The sequence below is a fragment of the Ursus arctos genome, unplaced genomic scaffold (assembly GCF_023065955.2).
Source record: "Ursus arctos isolate Adak ecotype North America unplaced genomic scaffold, UrsArc2.0 scaffold_24, whole genome shotgun sequence".
NCBI lineage: Eukaryota > Metazoa > Chordata > Mammalia > Carnivora > Ursidae > Ursus > Ursus arctos.
This window is the reverse complement of record NW_026622919.1, coordinates 40,738,763-40,757,931: the sequence shown is the minus strand read 5'-3', so window position 1 is coordinate 40,757,931 and position 19,169 is coordinate 40,738,763. Positions and strand designations below refer to the sequence as shown.

At 46.4% G+C, this 19,169-nt stretch overlaps 1 protein-coding gene across 2 annotated transcripts in view; it reads right to left on the bottom strand.

The window, feature by feature from the left end:
• The window catches only part of SUPT6H (SPT6 homolog, histone chaperone and transcription elongation factor), a 32,510-nt gene that overhangs the window by 9,259 nt on the left and 4,082 nt on the right, over positions 1–19,169 (bottom strand). For both annotated transcript variants that reach the window (XM_026517714.4, XM_057317814.1), the window contains exons 2-25: positions 13,114–13,255; positions 12,176–12,334; positions 12,003–12,079; positions 11,450–11,642; positions 11,133–11,217; positions 10,237–10,510; positions 9,523–9,624; positions 9,159–9,275; positions 8,493–8,582; positions 8,142–8,284; positions 7,379–7,527; positions 7,128–7,226; positions 6,506–6,635; positions 6,272–6,422; positions 5,942–6,096; positions 5,559–5,754; positions 5,024–5,163; positions 4,784–4,901; positions 3,497–3,573; positions 3,111–3,246; positions 2,691–2,828; positions 2,445–2,612; positions 1,577–1,704; positions 238–445 (exon numbers count right to left, since the gene is read on the bottom strand). In XM_026517714.4, coding sequence (XP_026373499.1) covers positions 238–445; positions 1,577–1,704; positions 2,445–2,612; positions 2,691–2,828; positions 3,111–3,246; positions 3,497–3,573; positions 4,784–4,901; positions 5,024–5,163; positions 5,559–5,754; positions 5,942–6,096; positions 6,272–6,422; positions 6,506–6,635; positions 7,128–7,226; positions 7,379–7,527; positions 8,142–8,284; positions 8,493–8,582; positions 9,159–9,275; positions 9,523–9,624; positions 10,237–10,510; positions 11,133–11,217; positions 11,450–11,642; positions 12,003–12,079; positions 12,176–12,334; positions 13,114–13,222 — 3,342 coding nt within the window. In that variant the 5' untranslated portion in view covers positions 13,223–13,255. The remainder of the gene's footprint in view (positions 1–237; positions 446–1,576; positions 1,705–2,444; positions 2,613–2,690; positions 2,829–3,110; positions 3,247–3,496; positions 3,574–4,783; positions 4,902–5,023; positions 5,164–5,558; positions 5,755–5,941; positions 6,097–6,271; positions 6,423–6,505; positions 6,636–7,127; positions 7,227–7,378; positions 7,528–8,141; positions 8,285–8,492; positions 8,583–9,158; positions 9,276–9,522; positions 9,625–10,236; positions 10,511–11,132; positions 11,218–11,449; positions 11,643–12,002; positions 12,080–12,175; positions 12,335–13,113; positions 13,256–19,169) is intronic.

The window sequence follows — 19,169 nt, the reverse complement described above, 5'->3', positions numbered from 1 at the left end:
AAACTTAACTATTGCCCCAAGCCCCCTGTAGTGGCTGTAGCAGTCTGAGACTTCCCTGGCTCCTTAACAAGCAGACCGAACACTTCCTTGAAAAACCTGGTATAGCCCAGGGAGGGAGAAGAGAGGATCGAGTCTCCCACGTTAACAGTATCAGAGGTTTTTTGGAGACTTGCTGCCAGAGTCTTCTCCAGGGCACTTGAGATGATTTCTGTGCCAGGCCTCTACGCTGTCACCCACCTGCCTCTCCAGTTCTTCAGCAAAGGCATCAAGGTCCAGGTCCTTCAGTCGCTCTGGGTTTTCCAAGATCTCTTCGAGGGCTCCTGCAGGGTTGGCATCCTCAGCTGACTCATCGTATTCCAGAGCGTCCACCGCCATCTTCCTGGCCCACTCATAGGTCTCAGGGTGGACTCGGGAACCATCAAGAACTTCAATGTATGAGTCAGTGCTGAAGGAAAGGCAGAAAAGGGGCCAGGATATAGAACAAGAAGCTTCTAGTAAGAACCCAAATGTCCACCAATGGGGAACTGGTTAAATAAATTAGGGTACCTCCATACAATGGAATACTATACAGCCATTAAAAATAATGAGGTAGATCTATGTGTGCTGATATGGAAAGATGGCCACGATATACTGATACGTGAAAAATGCACTGCAAAACACTATGAACCGTATGATCCCATTTTTGTAGTAAATGGGTAGTTAGTAAATGCATAGCAAAAATAAAATTTAGGAACGTTGTAGTATACACCAAATTGTTATGGTAGTTATCTCTGGGGGGTGGGATTATGGGGGACTTGCACTTTCTGCATAATACTGCTATACATTGAATTTTATATCATGAACTTAAATAAGTGTTATAATAAGATAAAACAAGAAGGGGGAAAAAGACTTCTGACAATTTGCTGGCAGCTATTTTCCCCCATAAAGCCTTCCCAGGCTGGTCTTGCCCGTGCACTCACATGGACCTATGTTATTCGTGGAGTGTTACAGCAAAGCTGGGTGGAAAATGAAGTTTTAGAACTTGAAGCCTATTTCCCCACTGATTTCCATTACTGAATGAGGAGCTATGTGCCCGTGGAAAAGATCCTCCAAAGACTGAGTTGATAACTTCTGGAGAGGAAGAGGTCAATAGTGAAGTCCAAAGTCCAAGTGAATAGAACTTTCTCTCAATAACATCATCCAAAACATACCGAGTCTCTCTCCCCGTTCCTTATTTCCTCATACCCCCACACTCCTTTTCCATTGCCCCTGCTAGCCCCGCCCTTATCTAGCCATGGCAGATCACAGTAACAGAACATGTTCGTGTTTACTGAACGAAGCGTTGTATGTTTCCTGCCCTTAATTTATAAAATAAGTTGGTTCTTTTTATGTTTTTCTCACACAAAAAAACCTTCACATAATTGAACCGATCTTTTCCATAGGTCAGAGGCTCTTGACTTAATAAAGGTTCCTCACCTTTGCTTTAAAGTATTTTTTAATTCAAATACCTTGGGCCCTTTGACAGCCCCAATTCCCTGAATTCCCAAAGCAAAGCCCAAGGGAATTCCTCCTGGCCCACCCAGGCAGAGGGCATCACCTGTCCCCCAGGGAGGCCGTGTCAATCTTGAGGAAGCCAGCACAATTCATGAAGACTTTGGGACCCATGTGGCACATGGTGACCAGCTGGGTCCGGCTCTCGAGCCTGGTGTTGTTCTGCTTCAGGATCTAGGGGAGAGGTGTGGAGTGAGCAAGAGCAGCTGGCAGGTCCCACCCTCCTCGCCTGCTTTCAGATTTCTGGGAAACCCTCCGCGACGGGAACTCCGCTCCCAAGCCTCCGTATCTAACTGAGCACTATGCCATACTGTCTGCGATTTTAAAAAATTATCTTAGTGAACTATGTCACACCTGCCAAGAGAATACTTAATAATGGATGGCTTAAAAGTCAGTGATAAAATGGGGCGCCGGGCCGGCTCAGTTAGAAGAGCATGTGGCTCCTGATCTCGGGGTTGGGAGTTTGAGCTCCATGTTGGGCGCAGAGATTACTTAAAAAAAAAAAAATTAATGATAAAATATATACCCAAGTATCCATCACTCATCTTAAGAAAAAGAATATCACTGATATTTCTAGAGCTCCCTGCATACCCCGCCCCCCCACCTCTGACTGAAATTCCTTGTTTCCCCACTGGAATAAACCACTATCCGGAGGTTTGTGTCTGGTACTCTTCTCCCTTTCTTTCATCCATTTTAAATCTAGGTTAATGGCTATCTTTCCCATAGTATAGTAGTGAAGACCACAGCTGTGGCCACCTGGATCTCAAGTCTGACTTGGACTCTCACTAGCTGAATGACTCTGGACAAGTCCCTTTACCTCTCTGACCTTGGTCTTTTATCAAATCATGCTGGCAGAGTGTAAAGGCTCAATGAAATGGGAACCTTTCTTATTTTCTGATTCAACCCCACCCTACCTTAAGGAGATGGGTCCCTTTTCGAGGTCCCAGGCCACAGACATACTGGATTAAGGCCTGGCTGTACGGGTGGGCGATGGCACGGTTGACATCGACCCCAACCTCATTGACTCGATTGATAAATTCACAGTACAAGGCGCTGAGCAGCTCCTCTTTCACCACGTGCTCCTGTGGACACATAGCAGGCAGGAGTAAGGATCCTGTGCCATTCTGCCTGCCTAGGCTTGCCTGTCAAACCCCACTCACCTGCAAGGGATGAAACTTGAGACACAAGATGTCTTCATCAGAGCTGCACACCTGGGCAAATTCAATCAGAGGGTCCTGGATGCGCCGGGCCAGGGAGACGGCCTGTCTCAGCACTGGAGGGTAATCCCGGAACTCTGCCTAGAGTCAAATGAGGACCAGCAGGACCATTAAGTTCCCTCAGCTCTCAAAAGCAATAGGAAATTCAAAGTGTTCTGGCCTTAAATCACTTTCTCATCTCCTCTGGGGCCAATTTAATCTGCAGGGCTCCCAATCTGAGCCATGACTGGCGAAATGAAGCATCCCCACGTGGGTAAGTAAGTGCAGTCCTGTGCCCTTGATCCTTTTTCTTTCCCTATTAAATTTCCCTGGGACTGACAGCTCCTACTTGTGCAGGTCCCAAGAATGGGGCTCCAGCATTACCTCCGATTTCTTGCTGTTCATATAGAGAATGGCCAACTCATTATCAACCAGCTCCACCCCAATAGAGGACAGCTGTTGGCCCTGGTCCAGCTCATGCACAATGCGCTTCACATCTTCAATCAACATCTGGGCGTCCCTGGAGAGATGAGGGGTGTTGGGTCAGGGCTCTTTCTGAATAGTTTCTCAGGGACAGACAGACTCAGGCCTGGGATGGGGGTAGGGCAGGGGAGGAAAGGGCTTTGAAGACAAAGAGATACCCTGGGGATGGGAAATTTACCAAGGGTCTACAGAGTCACATGCCCACTTTGTTAGAGGCATATGCCAGATTCAATAAGAAGGGACGAGTGAATTTAAGCCAGGTCTGTCTGACCCCCTGGTGCCCCTACCTGTTTTCTCCTGCGACTGTCACCACATGAGGCTTTTTGTTCAGAAGAAATTTCTTTAGAGTTTCAATGTCCTGAGCCTGGATTGAAATAAAATAGGAACTAAATGGCTCTGAAGATAGGGAGATTTCTAACGGTTTTCTCTCCCTAAGTAGCGCCAAGACCTTTTAAGACCAGAGAACAGTAAGCTCTAAGTTAGACCTGACGCGCACACAAACTGGAACACAAAACAAGGAGACTAAGATCTCTGGTTTGAACGTCATATACCCACTAACACTTCCTAAAGTTACTATACTTCTGGCTCATATTTGGTTGTGATCAAACACACTTGGGTCTTCCTTTTCTTCCTTTCCTTCCTTTTTAGTAATCTCTACACTCAACGTGGGGCTTGAACTCACGACCCTGAGATCAAGAGTGCCATACTCCTCTGACTGATCCAAACATAGTTGGGTTTTGCTAACACAAAACACTGTTTGGTTGTAAGGATTATTTTAATCTCATTTCAGTGTTTTCATTCTTTCATTCATTCATTCATTCATTCATTCATTCATTCAATTCATTCATACAGAAAGAAAGAAAGAAAGAAAGAAAGAAAGAAAGAAAGAAAGGAAGAAAGAAAAAGGAAGGTTGTTAATGGGGCGCCTGGGTGGCTCAGTCGGTTAAGCGTCTGCCTTCCTCTCGGGTCATGATCCCAGGGTTCTGGGATCGAGCCCCACGTTGGGCTCCCTGATCTATGGGGAGCCTGCTTCCCCCTCTCCCCCTGCTCATGTGTGCTCTATTTCTTCTGCTCTAATAAGTAAATAAAATCCTAAAAAAAATAGCTGTTAAAAATTACTTCAGGATGCAGCTCTCTTGGCAAAATAGAAAGATACCATTACATTAAAAAAATCAGAAACATATACGTGAGATGAATTCGAATTCCTCTTTCCTTGGGAAAAAAACACTGAAAGGCTAAAGCTGGGAAAAGGTTGGCTTAATGCCTCACTGGCTTTCAGCTCCTGGAACAGGATGACCCAGATGCTGGTAAGAACAGAGGCCATAATGGCAGCTCCCAGAAGCACACAAGGCCTAGGACTTGGCCTCCAGCCAGAAGTAAATTCTGCACCAGAACTTGAGTGCCATCTACTGCTTACAGAAGTGAGGCTTCCCCCAGGACTCCACGGTTTAGCAACCAGGTAGAGAGAATCAGGGCCTTGCATGGGACGTTGTATAGACCATAAACATGTATCCCCGTGGAACTGTAAAATGCACTTAAAATGTACACTTGGTTACCCCGTCCCAGCCACTTGCCTTCTTTTCCCGTTCTTCCTCTCTCCATGCAGTTCGCCGTTTGGTAAAATGGGGCAGCCGAAGGAAGTCTGTTACTTCTCCTTCGCCATTGACCAGGGCGCAGAACACAGGGTGATCTCTGCCAACCAGACCGGAAAAGAACAGTGCAATAGTCAGAAATAAGAGAACACAACAAAGAGAAGAATGAGATTAGGAAGACAGGAAAGGGGTGAGGCTGGACAGGCACGAATGGGCAGTTACCTGGCAGAGGAGAAAGCGATGCCTAGGACGCGGATGCCCTTCCCTTGGTTCTCATCCATAAAGTCATCGTCTTCCTCTACCTGTTGATCTGGCCGGTAGGGTGCGACCCTCAACCAGTTGTAGAGTTTTCGACTACAGGCCTGAGGACAAGACACACCAGACGCTATGGCGGAGAGGCTCACCAAGTGTGTGAAGGCAACAGATGTGCGCGCACATGTGCAAAGGTTGTATTGACAAGCGCACGTGCTCCTAGCCCTTGGTGGGCTTATGGTGTGAAGGTATACCTTGCTTTTGGAAACGGGAGAATGCAGAGAACACCAATACAAACGAAGAAAGTTGGATTGGGGGTGTCGAGCCAAGAGGCTCCTCAAATGGGGAGTGATCCGATCCATGGCCTTGTTTGCACTCACCCTGATTACACCCCCCCCCCCAGCGTTTCTCCTTTAGCTAGAAGACTACTATTAAGGGGTTCCTGCACTCTCAGCTCTAGTTTGGGGAAATCACAGGACGAAAGACTATGAGTTTCTGTCTTCACCTTTATGACATATTCTTTGGCTTCGGCCAGCAGCTTGTTCTTGAGCTCTTTGGCCATCTGCACATAGAGGAACTGCTGCAAAGCTCGCTCGATGGCCATGGTGCGCTGCCGGTTCCACTCCTGCACCTGGTGGCTGAACTCGTCTCGGTAGTAGAACTGCTTGATCTCTTCGAAATATGTCTGATCATTGCCGTAGCTGAGGAGAGACAACGCAGCAGAGTTGGGGATGGAGGAAAGGGGATACTCAGATGTCCACAAATGTGTGAGTGAGCCAGGCACAATGGCTCACTCAACTCTGCAACTGCAGTTCATAGTCCTGAGGGACGCCTTCCCACATCAAGCTCCCCCCCCGCCAAGAACCCCCATCCCAGAGCTTTGCTTACCCTTCTACCCCCTTCATGTCTATGCTGATGTCAATGGTGAGCAGCCCTTCATCTTCAGCCAAGCATATCTTGAGGAACTGGTCATCTCTCAGTTCCTTAACAGGCTTGTTCTTTAAGTACTTGAAGGAATAAGCGTAGTGGGCCTCATCCACATCCTGTGTACGTCAAGAGGAATCATCAGTCTACTGACAGGCTGGCTTGACCCTGGGAGAAAAGACTGCCTCTCTGCTCACAGGCAGACAGCTTAGCTGCGCCCGAAAGCAAGAAACTCAGTTCAGTTGAACACAGAGCTAGGCCACATGTTGGATCAAAACCCTTCACCCAGCTCACCTTTCTACCTTTCTTGGTGGGAGTTATATTGAGCTTGGCTCTCTCCTGGAAGGTCTGCCTCAGCACCTGTCGGACAAGGGGCTCTCGGGCAATCTGCAGGGCTACCATGTAGCGGGCGCCTTCCAGCACAGCTTCTGGAGTAGGAAACTGGCTGTGGGGAAAACGGGGCAGCTCAGGATGACAGCGTTGGGCCCTCGGGCCCTCCCTCTTGCCAGCCACTTGCTGCACGCCTACCTGCAAACGTAATCCTTGGCCAGTTCCAAAGGCTCTGCAGGGAACTGCTCTGTCTCGTGCCGCTGGTAGCTGTCCCGGAGGTTTTCCCCGAACTGCTCCGGAGTGAGCCCAAACTTTTTGGCCAGACCATCTAAAGCAAACAGGAGGGTGAAAGGTAAGACAACAGCTGGGCTGACAAATCTCTTTGCTCTCTGAATCCAGAGCAGAAATTCTGGGCACTAGACTTTAAAAGGGTCATGAATAAGCAGGATCAGGAAGTTTACAAGGAAATAGTACAATTGCTTTTAAGCTCCTGATAGGATATTATGAGGCAAAAGAAACAAATTTTCTGTGACTCCTTGGCTCAGAACTAAGGTGGAAGTTAACAGTTTAATAAAAGAACGTCTCAAAGATAGGACAGACTCCATTCCTCCGATAATGTGAGCTTTCCATTCCTTCAGGGAGTTAGGGAAAGGCTGGACCATTACTGTGGGGTGGGTGTGGGTGCTGCAGGCCCGTGTTCAGAATTGGACTGGAGATTTGCTCAGATTTCTGTTAAGTCCTCTTCCTGCCACCAGCGACGATCAGGGAACTCCCCTGCTCACGGCTACAATACCCAGGATGCAAAGCAGCTAGCTTTTACCTAGCCCAGCGCTCTGGCAGATGGTGTACATGTCTCGGCGGGAGGCCTGCTTGAGCTCTGGGCCCCTCTGCTCCTCATCTTCTGCCTCTTCACCCTCACCTGGGAAGAAACCATGAGTTAGTGTTCTCGTCTGCAGTCACTCCCGAGGATCTGACACATGTAGAGAGAAGCCCCAGAGGGCATCCAGCCCAGGCCATCCGAGGGGATGGTGTGGCCATCAAGCCTCCTGGGTTTTCTTTTCCAGCACTCACCTTCCTCATCTCCCTCTTCCCGCACACGCTTCAGCTTCTTGCGGCTGGCCTTGGCAGCATTCTGCATCTTGGGGATATCACGACCATAATAAAGCAAGAAATGGTTGTAGACATCTTTCAGCTCATCCATTGACTGTACATCCTTAAGCCTGGAGGAAAGGGACATAAGACCTCAACAGTCACTGAGCAAGAGTATAAACCCAGTTCTGCTACAAGAGGTCCAATTCCCATGAGGCAAGATTCAACTGGAATGGGTGCCTGTATTCTTCAATGATTAGAGATACACACCACCTCCACACCATGACTTACTTGCAGCCAAGGTATATTAGAGAAGAAATATGTCAAATGGTGGTCGATGGTTATTAGAAATGGAGATGAAGTTGAAGTATCATGTCTCTAGCAAAGTCCAGAATCCTTGAGAAGTCTGTCCCTCCCAAACCTCCAGCTTCATGACACTGGCCACTAAAGTCATCTGCTCCCCTCCCACACTCCACACTTTCTGGTTATAATTTGGTTTCCCATGTAACTTTATGTGGGAATTCTCAGATCAGCAAACATGACTGTCTTATCCTTTTAACCTTTTACAGCAATATAGATAACTAAGATGAATTTGCCTCCTAGAAATACCACTTTTGATGTGGTGACAAATTGGATTTTTAAGGGATGGGCCCTGTGCTGAGGGTTTTGTAGATTATGCTGCTCCCTGGGAGCCTGCCTTTGGTCTGAGGGCTCCCTATAATGGAATAAACCCTGTGCACGTCACCTTTCCATGTCGGTGGTATCCAGAGCTCGGATGCCATCAGCAAGGGGTTTGTCAGGGTCAGCGGAGATCTGCTCGTACTGATAAGCCTGCATCTTCTCAAATAGCCGTGTCAGGTTCTCTTTGCGGATCCTCAGTTGGGTCCACTAGGACGAGACAGGGCAGGAGTAAGGGCTGCTGTTCAGCCTTGGAGACCCGATGCTGCTCTGTTCCTTACCAGGAGACACTGGGGGAGAGCCTAACAGGCTGCAGAGATTTGGGCTGCCACCTGATATGTATAGGAGGCTTGGGCTCCGGCAGTAGAGGTGCCCAATCCACACCTCAGCCTCTTAGGGGGGCATGGATCCCTCTTACCTTTTCATCCCACTGCCACACCCTCCACAGGTCATTGATGTGCAACTCAGGCTCCACATACTCCTTACGGTAGAAAGCAATAAAAGGCACCTAGGATGGCAAGGAGACTGCAGTCAACCAGAGTGGGAAGATCTTTAGGAGCTCCTTTGCCAGAGGGGTAAAGAGCGCTAGAAAATTCAAGAGTCGGCAGCTTGACCCCCCTCACAGGCTCATCAAGGGCACAGGCTCTCCTCCACAGGGAAGACGACGCTGCAGACAGGTAGCGCTGTTCTCCTGATCACTGGGGTCTCCTTTCGTTCTCACACTCTTGAGCCAAGGGACCATATCTGAGGATAGGAGAAGGGGGCTCCCCATCGGATAGGTAGCTCCCCTTTCTCTCATCCCCTAGATGCGTGTGTGTGTGTGTGTGTGTGTGTGTGTGTGTCTTTTTTTTGAGAGAGAGCGCACGCATGTATGCGTGTGGTGGGGGACTGGACAGAGGGACATGGAGATGATCTAAAGCAGGTTCCACGCCCAGTGCAGAGCCTGACGTGGGGCTCAACCGCATGATCCCGAGATCAGGACGTGAGGCAAAATCAAGAGCTAGACACTCAACTGACTGAGCCACCCAGGCGCCCCCCAGCTGAATTTCTAACCAATGGGCCATTAGAGAGCTTGAGGTGCTACCTCAAAGTGTTGATTTCGCATGAAGCCCAGGGCTTCTTTAATCTTCTGAATTGTGCTGGGCCCTTTTCGACTGAAGCTGCTGGTTGGCTGCCCTCGGTCTAGGTAATCACAGCATTCCTAGAGCCGGAAGAAAAAAAGAAACAGCAATAACGCTGTTACTTGTTTTGTCTTACCACGTGTGAAATTGTTTCATGTTAAAGGATAACCTTGTCAGATGAAATCTAGAAAAATCTCTCATACACATACACACACTCATACTGTCCTGTACTAGGCACACAGACGTCTGGGGCATGGGAGGAGCAGGTCTTCATCTTGATGAAGTGGCTTCCAGTTCGTGTCAAACATAAGGATCTTTTTTGGGTACCTGCAGAGAAATGGTTGGTGTGGCAAAGGCATTCCTGTAGATCCAGTCAGCTTCTTCTTCTAGTTCATCATCTTCAGCCCCCTTAACTGGGATGGAGCGGAGCTGCGGGGGATAAGACAATAATGAGACTGACTTTATCCTGTAATCTGTTGTGGAAAACACACACACCACTTCAGGACAGAAACGTGTGCTCCATGGACACACATTTCCGGCACCCTGGAAGAGTGTTGTCCTGGCACGAAGTAGACACCTTATGTATCTGCTAAAGAAAGAGTGCCATTTCAAGAACCATAAGCAGTACAAGAGCCTTCTGTAAGAGCTGGACCCCTGCACCCCCTGGTCAGATGGGGTTCCAAGCCAACTTCCTACATAGCATTCAATATCAGATTGTTGCTAGATTGTTCCTCTGCTACAACCCTTGGAGCAAGGAGGCTCAGGACAGTGATGACAGATTGGCAAAAGGACAGAAGCTGGTGCTTTCTTTTTTTTTTTTTTTTTTTTTTTTTTTTAAAAGATTTTATTTATTTATGTGACAGAGAGACAGCCAGTGAGAGAGGGAACACAGCAGGGGGAGTGGGAGAGGAAGAAGCAGGCTCCCAGCGGAGGAGCCCGATGTGGGACTCGATCCCGGCACGCCAGGATCACGCCCTGAGCCGAAGGCAGACGCTTTAACGACTGCGCTACCCAGGCGCCCCGAAGCTGGTGCTTTCTTACCTGGAACCTCTCAGGCAGGTCAGTGGCTCGGATTTCATTGTCCTGATCCGTGAGGTGGCTGCTTTCCAGCTCGCTGGGCTCATACATCTCAAAGATGCTCCTGCGGCTCACGCGTTTCTTGGTGGTCTTCTTGGGGCGCACTCGGATCTCACCCTCAGCCTCATCATCCTCATACTCATACTCTTCCTCCAGTTCTTCATCATACTCATTGTATTTCTCAAATTCATCATAGTCAAAGTCCACACCAAAAATCTCCTGGGCTTCCTGCAGGGCCCTGCGGGTGACAGCAAGAGGCAGTTGGCCCAGGTTCTGGTGAGGGGAGAGAGATGCAGCCCATGCAGAGATCCTTTACTTGCCCCAAAGGAAACAAGGAAGATTAAGAGAAAGGTAAATTAAAAAATCATATTTACTGTGAAATAAAGGCTTAGTTAGGGAATATTTCTGAGAAAACTTTTACTTATGGAAGATAGAAAGCCCATGGTTGGTATGTGCCAGTGTCAGGGATCAAACAGCAGCAGGGCAGAAAGGTCCACATTCTGCTCAGCGGATCCATCTTTTGCTAAGGCATTACAGTATTCCCTTAGAGCAAAAGCTTTCCTGCAAAAAAATTATACCTAGAAGGCCAGTACATAAATGAATAAACACGGAGCTGCACGTGCACAGGGAGGCCGGATGCTTTCACAAGTGACTCCACCCTGAGCCCACAGCAGCCCTAAAGAGCAGAGAGCTCTCAGGGCTTCTAGGAGCTGTCCAACATTCCAGCCTAGGAAAGCTTATCTGAACCAAAAATGGGGGAGAGCTGGGATGTCCCATCTTTCAAAGAAACCTGACTTCCTCCTTCCTGACTGCGTCTACTCAGATGCCTGCATCACCACCCCATACCAGACCCCACTCACGCATCTGTGTATCCGGGAAGCTTTTTCCGCCACTTAGGTTTTTTCAGAGGCTGTCCATCATCATCCACAATGAAGTCATCAATGTCTGCACAGGGAAGGAAGGATTAGTACTCAGAGGCAGGGCATGAGCCAGGACTGCATGGCTTTAGTTCCCACTATGTGAGTGGCCAGTGAGAAGAGCAGGGAGGCTCCTGGAAATGAACTTCTGTCAAACTCTGGGGGCCTGTAGCTAAAGAATGGTTTCCCACCCTGCTCGTAGGGGCGAGGCAATCCCAACAGCCACCCAAACCCAGGCTTCCCTGCCTGAGGCCACATACCTGATTCTTCATCATCTTCCTCCTCCTCCTCTGGAGGAGCCATGGGGGCCTCCACGGCTTCCTGCCCTTCTTCCCCCTCCCCATCCTGGAATATTTCCTCTGCGATAGCCTCTTTTTCATGTTCTTCTTTGCCATATTCCTCCTCGTCGTCATCCTCATCATCTGACATTTTTTTGACACGTCGGTATTTTTGCTAGGGGTGGGAAAACCTGTCTCATCAGGGTCTGAGGGGGCTGGTACAAAGATGCTTGCTTTCTAGTCTCACTCCCACTTTCCCACCATAGTTCCGCTGACCAAGGGAGATGGCAAAGAACATGTTAAGTGATGTTCTTTCAGCACCAAGGCCCACCCTTGAAACTCCGACCAGCCTTTCTCTAACAGGCACCCAGATCTGGGATGCAAATCTAGTTTCCACGGCCCAAGGACACGGAGCAACTTCCTCTTCTCTGATGCTTCCCAAACCGTTCTGGAGAGGCCTCATCCCCCAGAAAGCTCTGAATTTCAAGGGCCTTTTCCTGCATCCCCAGGGACAGAGACAAAGAATGACACTTACTCCTCTTTTGACTTTGACACCCAAATTCTCCTCAATGAGGTCAAAATCATCATCCTCCAGGCGGTCATCAAAAGATGCTGGAGAAAACAAAGTGTTACCCATGGTGACAGGGAGGCCCCATCTCCACTGCAACTTCCACCCCAGCCTCGCTTGACTGAGGAGAGACTACTCACTGCGTTTTCTCTTCTTGTGGCCAACATCATCTTCTGAATCACCAGAGTCACTACCCTCATCCTCCTCCCCTTCATCTTCATCGTCATCATCATTGATAAAGCCTTTCAGATTGCCTTGCTCATCCTGGTCATCTAGGTTCTCCTCCTCCTCCTCCTCATCTGGAAAACATGCATGTTTGAGGCATGGAGTTTGGGTAACGAGCTGGGGTGGGGTGGGGCCATCTGCTTAACTGTGATTCTCTCTCTGCTCTAAAGCTAACGATACGGGTGCCATGGTAACTTTTCAGCCTCATCTAAAGATGGAAAACATGGCCGCTGACTTAAAGCAGCAGCATCTGGAAAAGGATGATCTCCTTTCTATGTTCACCAACTGTCTTTAGGCAGGATTATCTTCCCAATTACCTGGGCTCTTCAAATTCATACTAGGGGCTTTAGAGCCACCAACAGTCTTTGTTTTCCTCTTAGTTTATAAATTCAGTGGCTCTATTACTTCTTTTATCCAGAATTCTTTTGCTAAAACTTACATTTACCTTTCTGTCTTTAAAGCCATTTCGTGGTTCTACTCTGCTGAGGATCCTAATGGTTGAGTTTGGCCAGAGAAATAGGAAACTGGGCCCATAAAGACCAACACTGCTAGGTCTCTAAAAGAGGAAAACATTAGGTATGTATTTATTTGTTTGTTTACTGTCTGTCCCCTCCCACTACTGTAAACTCCATGACAATAGGGTCTTTATTTTATATTTCTAGCTCTAGGCACAGTGCCTGGCATACAGCAGACAGATGCTCAGTAAGTATTTTCTATAAATTACTGAAAAGTCTCAAGCTGGTACCTCATGTGTGATAACTTCTGTGCTCAGCCTGAGCCTCTCATCAGCAAGAATCCAACTATCCAAAGCTTAGCAATAGTGGGGAGAAGCTTGAGGCTGGGGCCTCCTCACCGTCATCCTCCTCTTCCACAAATTTCTTGGTGACCCGGGGCACCACTTCGCCTTCATCATTGTACTCTTCCTCTGACTCCTCGGCCTCGCTTTCCACAAAATCAGACATGGCTGCAGCTTCTCACGGCCTGCCTAAAGATGACTAGGGAAGGAAGGAAGATGGGGATAAAAAAAAAATGAGACACACGACTTTACAGAGGGCCCTTAAACCTTTCCACAAACAGCCTTTCAGCCACGTGCCACTGCTCTGCCCCCTCAGTCACCCCCACCTAGGAGCAGACAGTGAGAATCAGATGGCTTCATCGCATCCATTTGCCACTCCTCCCATGGTTACTCCTCTCCCACATGCCTTTAAAAAGACGACTGATTATGCTGGGTGGACTTCTTTCTATACAGCTGACTCCTAACAGTACAAGTTTAAGCTGCGTGGGTCCACTTACAGATTTTTTCTGATAAACACATAAAGTACTGTAAATGTATTTTCTCTTCCATGTGACTTTCTTTTTCTTTTTCTTTTTTTTTTTTTTTAAAGATTTTATTTATTTATTCGACAGAGATAGAGACAGCCAGCGAGAGAGGGAACACAAGCAGGGGGAGTGGGAGAGGAAGAAGCAGGCTCACAGGGAGGAGCCTGATGTGGGGCTCGATCCCATAACACGGGGATCACGCCCTGAGCCGAAGGCAGACGCTTAACCGCTGTGCCACCCAGGCGCCCCGTGACTTTCTTTTTCTTTTAAATATTTTATTTATTTGAGAGAGACAGCGATAGTGAAAGACGGCACGAGCAGGAAAGAGGGGGAGAAGCAGACTCCCCACTGACCAGGGAGCCTGATGCGGAGCTCGATCCCAGGACCCTGGGATCACGATCTGAGCCAAAGGCAGACACTTAACCGACTGAGCCACCCAGGCGCCCCTTCCATGTGATTTTAACATTTTCTTTTCTCTAGCTTACTTTAAAAATATGGTATATAGTACATATAACATCCAAAAATGTGTTAATAGACTATTTAGGTTATGTTATGTTATTCCAGCCAACAGTAGGGTATTAGTAAAGTTTTCGGGGAGTCAGAAGTTACGTGCAGATTTTTGTGGGGGAGGCCAGTGCCCCTAACCCCTGCATTGTTCAAAGGTCCACTATATAACAAATAATTTTATCTCACTTACCATTTGGGGGCAGGAATGGGTGAATGAGGAAAGAAATTAGTGTAGGAATGATTATATAGGTAGGGATATGGTAGCAATGAGATTATATGACTTGCTTACAAGAAACTTGGGAAACAACTGCCAACTTAATGACAGGCACTTTCAGATACACTACACCTGGCTACTGACAGAGTCAAAAGGAAAATTCTTTTCAACAGATTAAAACGACATTTCATGAACTTGAGCCACTTGTGTGACTACTGGTTGGGATCATTTGGGTGGAAAAGGGGTCTCTTTAGAAACATTAGAAGCATAACTCTATTTTTACCATTTACCTCCCCAGCAAAAAAACACTTTGAAAGTGACTTCCATGGCCTACAAAATAAAGGCAACACAGTTAAATACGAAGATTGCTGGGCTTAAGAGTAGAGATCAAAATCTGGTCCCATCATCTACCAGATATACAAACTAAGCAAATTATTGAATTTGTCTGGATATCAACTTCTTCATCTGGAAAACAGGAACAGCACTACCTACCCTGTAGAGTAGCTGAGACTATAACATGACACAGGGGAAAGAACCAAGTTTACGGTTTCAAGAAACGTTAACTGAGTCTGAATTTGAATCTTGGGCCTAATTTTCCTTAGCAGTCTGTAATTTTGCACCAACCAGCCCCAACTTCGTCTTCTACTTCCCCACTTTCAGACTCATCCAGAGCCAGGAAATGGCAGAACCATAACATGGAGTTTCCTGGGCCTTGTAGGACTTTACTTATTTATTAGATTTATTTATTTATTTGAAAGAGAGAAGGAGAGGGAGAGAGAATCTCAAGCAGACTCTACACTGAACATGGAGCCCAATGCAGGGCTGGATCTCATGACCCTGAGATCAGGGCCTGAGCCAAAACCAAGAGTTGGATGCCTAAGTGACTACACTACCCAGGTGCCCCACACCTCGTAGGACTTTAAAAAACAGCACACATCACACACATTGTAACATCAAGATCCTCTTCTGGAATCCTGAAGCTGGCTGCTAATAAACTCAGCATCAGTCCTTGCATTGTCCTGAGTTATGGTCTACTGTGTATGTGCCCATTTTCCACACCTAAGACCATAAGCTTCTGGATGTTAGAGATCATATCTAATGGAAGGGCTAATAAAAACCATGAAAACATAGATGGCAACATGAGAGGCATCAGAAGGCACTTTGTGATTCTGTACCAAGTAACTTATATCCTTCTAGGTGCTCTGCACAAAATAGGAACAGCTAAATATCTGTTAAATAAATTATCTGCTTTTTCATATTGTTGCCGCCTTCCCAGGGAAAGATGGCAGCGGGATGGGAGAAGAGAGGAGGCTGGCTAACAGATACCTGAAATGGTCTGAGCTCTAGAAGGAGCCTTCAGTGCTATTTTTCTGAAAATTACCCTTACTGATATCAACTGATTCCACAACCAATTAATTTAAGATTGACTGAACTCAAGGAAACAAAACTGAATGTACTGGGCTCTGGTGGAAAGGGAGGGGCAATGATGTGGTCTTATGTTCAATTTCAGGCTGAGGTTTCAGATGCCATTCAAGCTTTACTGAATGCCTGCCATGTACATACATTCTGCTAGGACCTGGGGATTGGAGGAGAAACACGATTGTTTGTTATCGAGGAGCTGACTTCTGGTAGAGGGAGAATGATATGAAAACAAATAAGGACCACAGAACAATTTTATGTATTATATGTAGAGAACAGGCACAGGAAGAGAATTAGAAACAAACCAACCCACAACACTCACACAAAACCCAAGCGAAACTAATATAGGCCTTTCCTTAAAGCAACTAAAAAAAAAGTGCCTAGAGGAACAGAAATCACACACCCACCAAGTTCCAGACACTTAAGGGATACCTATTAACCCCTACACTGTCCTAGAGTTACAGCGCACGCTCTCCATTCAACAAAGGAGATGACAGACTCTGAGACAAAGTCACTTGTTCAAGCTGATACAAACATCAACCGCCAGAGCTGAGGTCTGAGTTAAAGTGTGTCTGACTCCGAAGTCACAGCTGTATAGTTGTTTCCAATATATCAGCAGGTCTCCAAGTGTGGTCAGGGGACCACCTCCTCCCTTCTCTCATGAGTGTACAGTGGAGTTTTCCAGAAGTAATATGATGTGTAGTATCACAACACTGAATGCAAAAGCAGGTATGAAAATCCAGCTGTAGTCTATTAAGGGAGACATTAAACAGATATGGGGGTGCCTGGGTGGCTCCGTCAGTTAAGAGTCTGACTCTTGGTTTCAGCTCAGGCTGTGATCTCAGGGTGTGGGATTGAGCCCCGCATCAGGTGGAGTCTGCTTGTCCCTCTCCCTCTGCTCCCCCCACTCCTTGCACTCCTGCACACACACACTCTCTCTCAAATAAATAAAATCTTTAAAAAGATTTGGGAAAAAAAAAGTAAAACAATGTTATTTTCACTACTTTTGTTTTGAAGATTATAACTGTTTTTCATAAAAAGCATTATTATTTATATTAAAATAGTGACCTTATTATTTTCCCCCAGCTTTATTGCCATATAATAGACATAAAACGCTGTGTAAGTTTAATGTGTATAATGTGATAATTTAATATACCTGTACACTGCAAAATAATTAGTTTTTTGGTGGTGTTTTATTATTGTTTCAAAATGAATTAATATACCCAATTTTAATTTATCTGGTAAACATCAAAATATAAACATCTCATAAACATCAACAGATACAACACACATAAACAAAACGTCTTTGCAATCTTGAATCATCTTTAAGAGTATAAAGGGGTCCTAAGATCAAAACGTTTGAGAGCTGCTATACCACATAGCTGTGACACGCCCCACAGGGTGGTGATACAAGTCTTGCGCTTAGACTGATGCTTTTTTGCCCCCCAAGACTTGTGTCCTTGAGGTAATTTACTTTGAGTACTGAAGAAAGTGAGTATCTAAAACTGCTAATTAAATTTGGTGCTCTAATTTGAATCCTGACATCATGCCCCCCCCCCCCCCCCGCCCCAGCCCTGAACTGAGCCATTAAAAATAGATTTGGGTACAGCAGCCCCCACACATGGCTTGCTTTAATTAGGCTATCAGACCCACAAATTCAGTCTTATAAGGCCTCAACATCTTCACATTAAATGCCAGCTCCTGCAGACCAGATGCCCTCCGGTCTACTTAACAGAGAGAAACAGACAGCCTACCTGATCAAAACAACAGCTTTTTTCCGTCCCGGGGGGCAGCTGGTGCTCTGTGCTACACGCAGCTTTCCTCCCATTCCCTAGGTTAGCAATACAGTACACGCTGTGCTAGAGCAGGGGGAACGCTTCCAGTCTAGCTCACTGCCAAGCCTTTCAGTTAAAAGAGGTGTGCCAGAAGCAAGCCTGACTTGCTGCAACTCGCAGGAGCTAAATGTGCGGAGGGTGCTGCAGCAGCACTGCAGGCTGAGGTTGGCGAGCAGCAGCTATTCTCGAACAAAAATGCTCTTCATTAGCGTATGATTATTCATGTATGATAGCTGAGATGAGCCCAGCAGAGTTCAGATTTTTTACTCAGTACTTATGCTCTTGAATTTTCCCACATTCAGACCGTAAGTTAATTTGCTACTGAAACAGGTCTAGAAGGGGCACGGGTAGTGAAGGGAAGTTTCTCCAGGCAGAAGCACAGCTGCAGTACAAGACATGGCTCAAAGGGAGAGGCTGGCCGTTACCATGACATTCTCTGGAAGAGGAATGGAGCTGGGATCAGATTGCCACAGGGAGGCCCTCGGCAGTCCCTCCTTTTGAACAAGATGATGTAGGAGGAAATTAAAAGGAGACTAGAGCAAAAAAGATGTCTGTTAATTCCCTCCACTGCCAACTTCAATTAACATTTATATATTATACATATATGTAATATATAAATATATATATATATTTTAGGCTTAAGCTCTGTGTTGGGATTTGAGTATATAAAAATGAGTAAAATATGCTTTTTATCTTGGTAGAATTCACAATCTATCTCAAAAAACTTGTAAATAAAGTTATGACAAAGCATAATGAATAACGAATACTATAGTTATGTATCAAGACTATGGGAGCAATATGAGGAGAGAGAGATGTCAGGGAATGCCTCAGAGAAGGTGATGCCTGAGTTGAGAGGAGTTAAGAGAATAACCTGGAAAAAGGAACATGAGCAAAGGCTTAGTTTTGAAAGGGCCTAGTGGTATGGGGAACAGCCCGCAAGTCTGGTGTGGAGTTTCAAATCTAAGACGTTCTGTATTTTATGAGCAAAAGCCTAGGACTACTCCAAAAGTGTTCCTAAGTGACCCAGTTTGGAATTCAAAAACCTGAAAGTTTAATAAATGGAGTATTCAGAATCCACTTAAGATAATTTCTTTTAAATTCAGAACTCTTTAAGAAAAATCCTAATCAAACCAAATCAAGATGTTAAAATAAAGAAAAAGTTACGGGTGCCTGACTGGCTCAGTCAGTAGAGCATGTAACTCTACTCTTGATCTCAGGGCTGTAAGTTCAAGCCCCACGTTGGATGTAGAGATTACTTAAAACAAAAGAAAACACAGAAAACGTTAACTCTACCTATCGTCATTTTAACATGCACACTATACATTTATAGAAAATAACAATCTTATGATCTTTCCTTTTTTTTTTAAGGATTTTATTTATTTGATAGAGAGAGAGAGAGAGAGAGAGAGAACAAGAGAAAGCATAGGCCGTGGGGAGAGGCTGGGGAAGAGGGAGAAGCCGACTCCCCAGAGCAGGGAGCCCGATACAGGGCTGGATCCCAGGACTCTGGGATCATGACCTGAGCCGAAGGCAGATGTTTAACCGACTGAACCACCCAGGCGCCCCTCTTAGGATCTTTACAATAACAAACTATAAAAAGCATTACTGTTAATG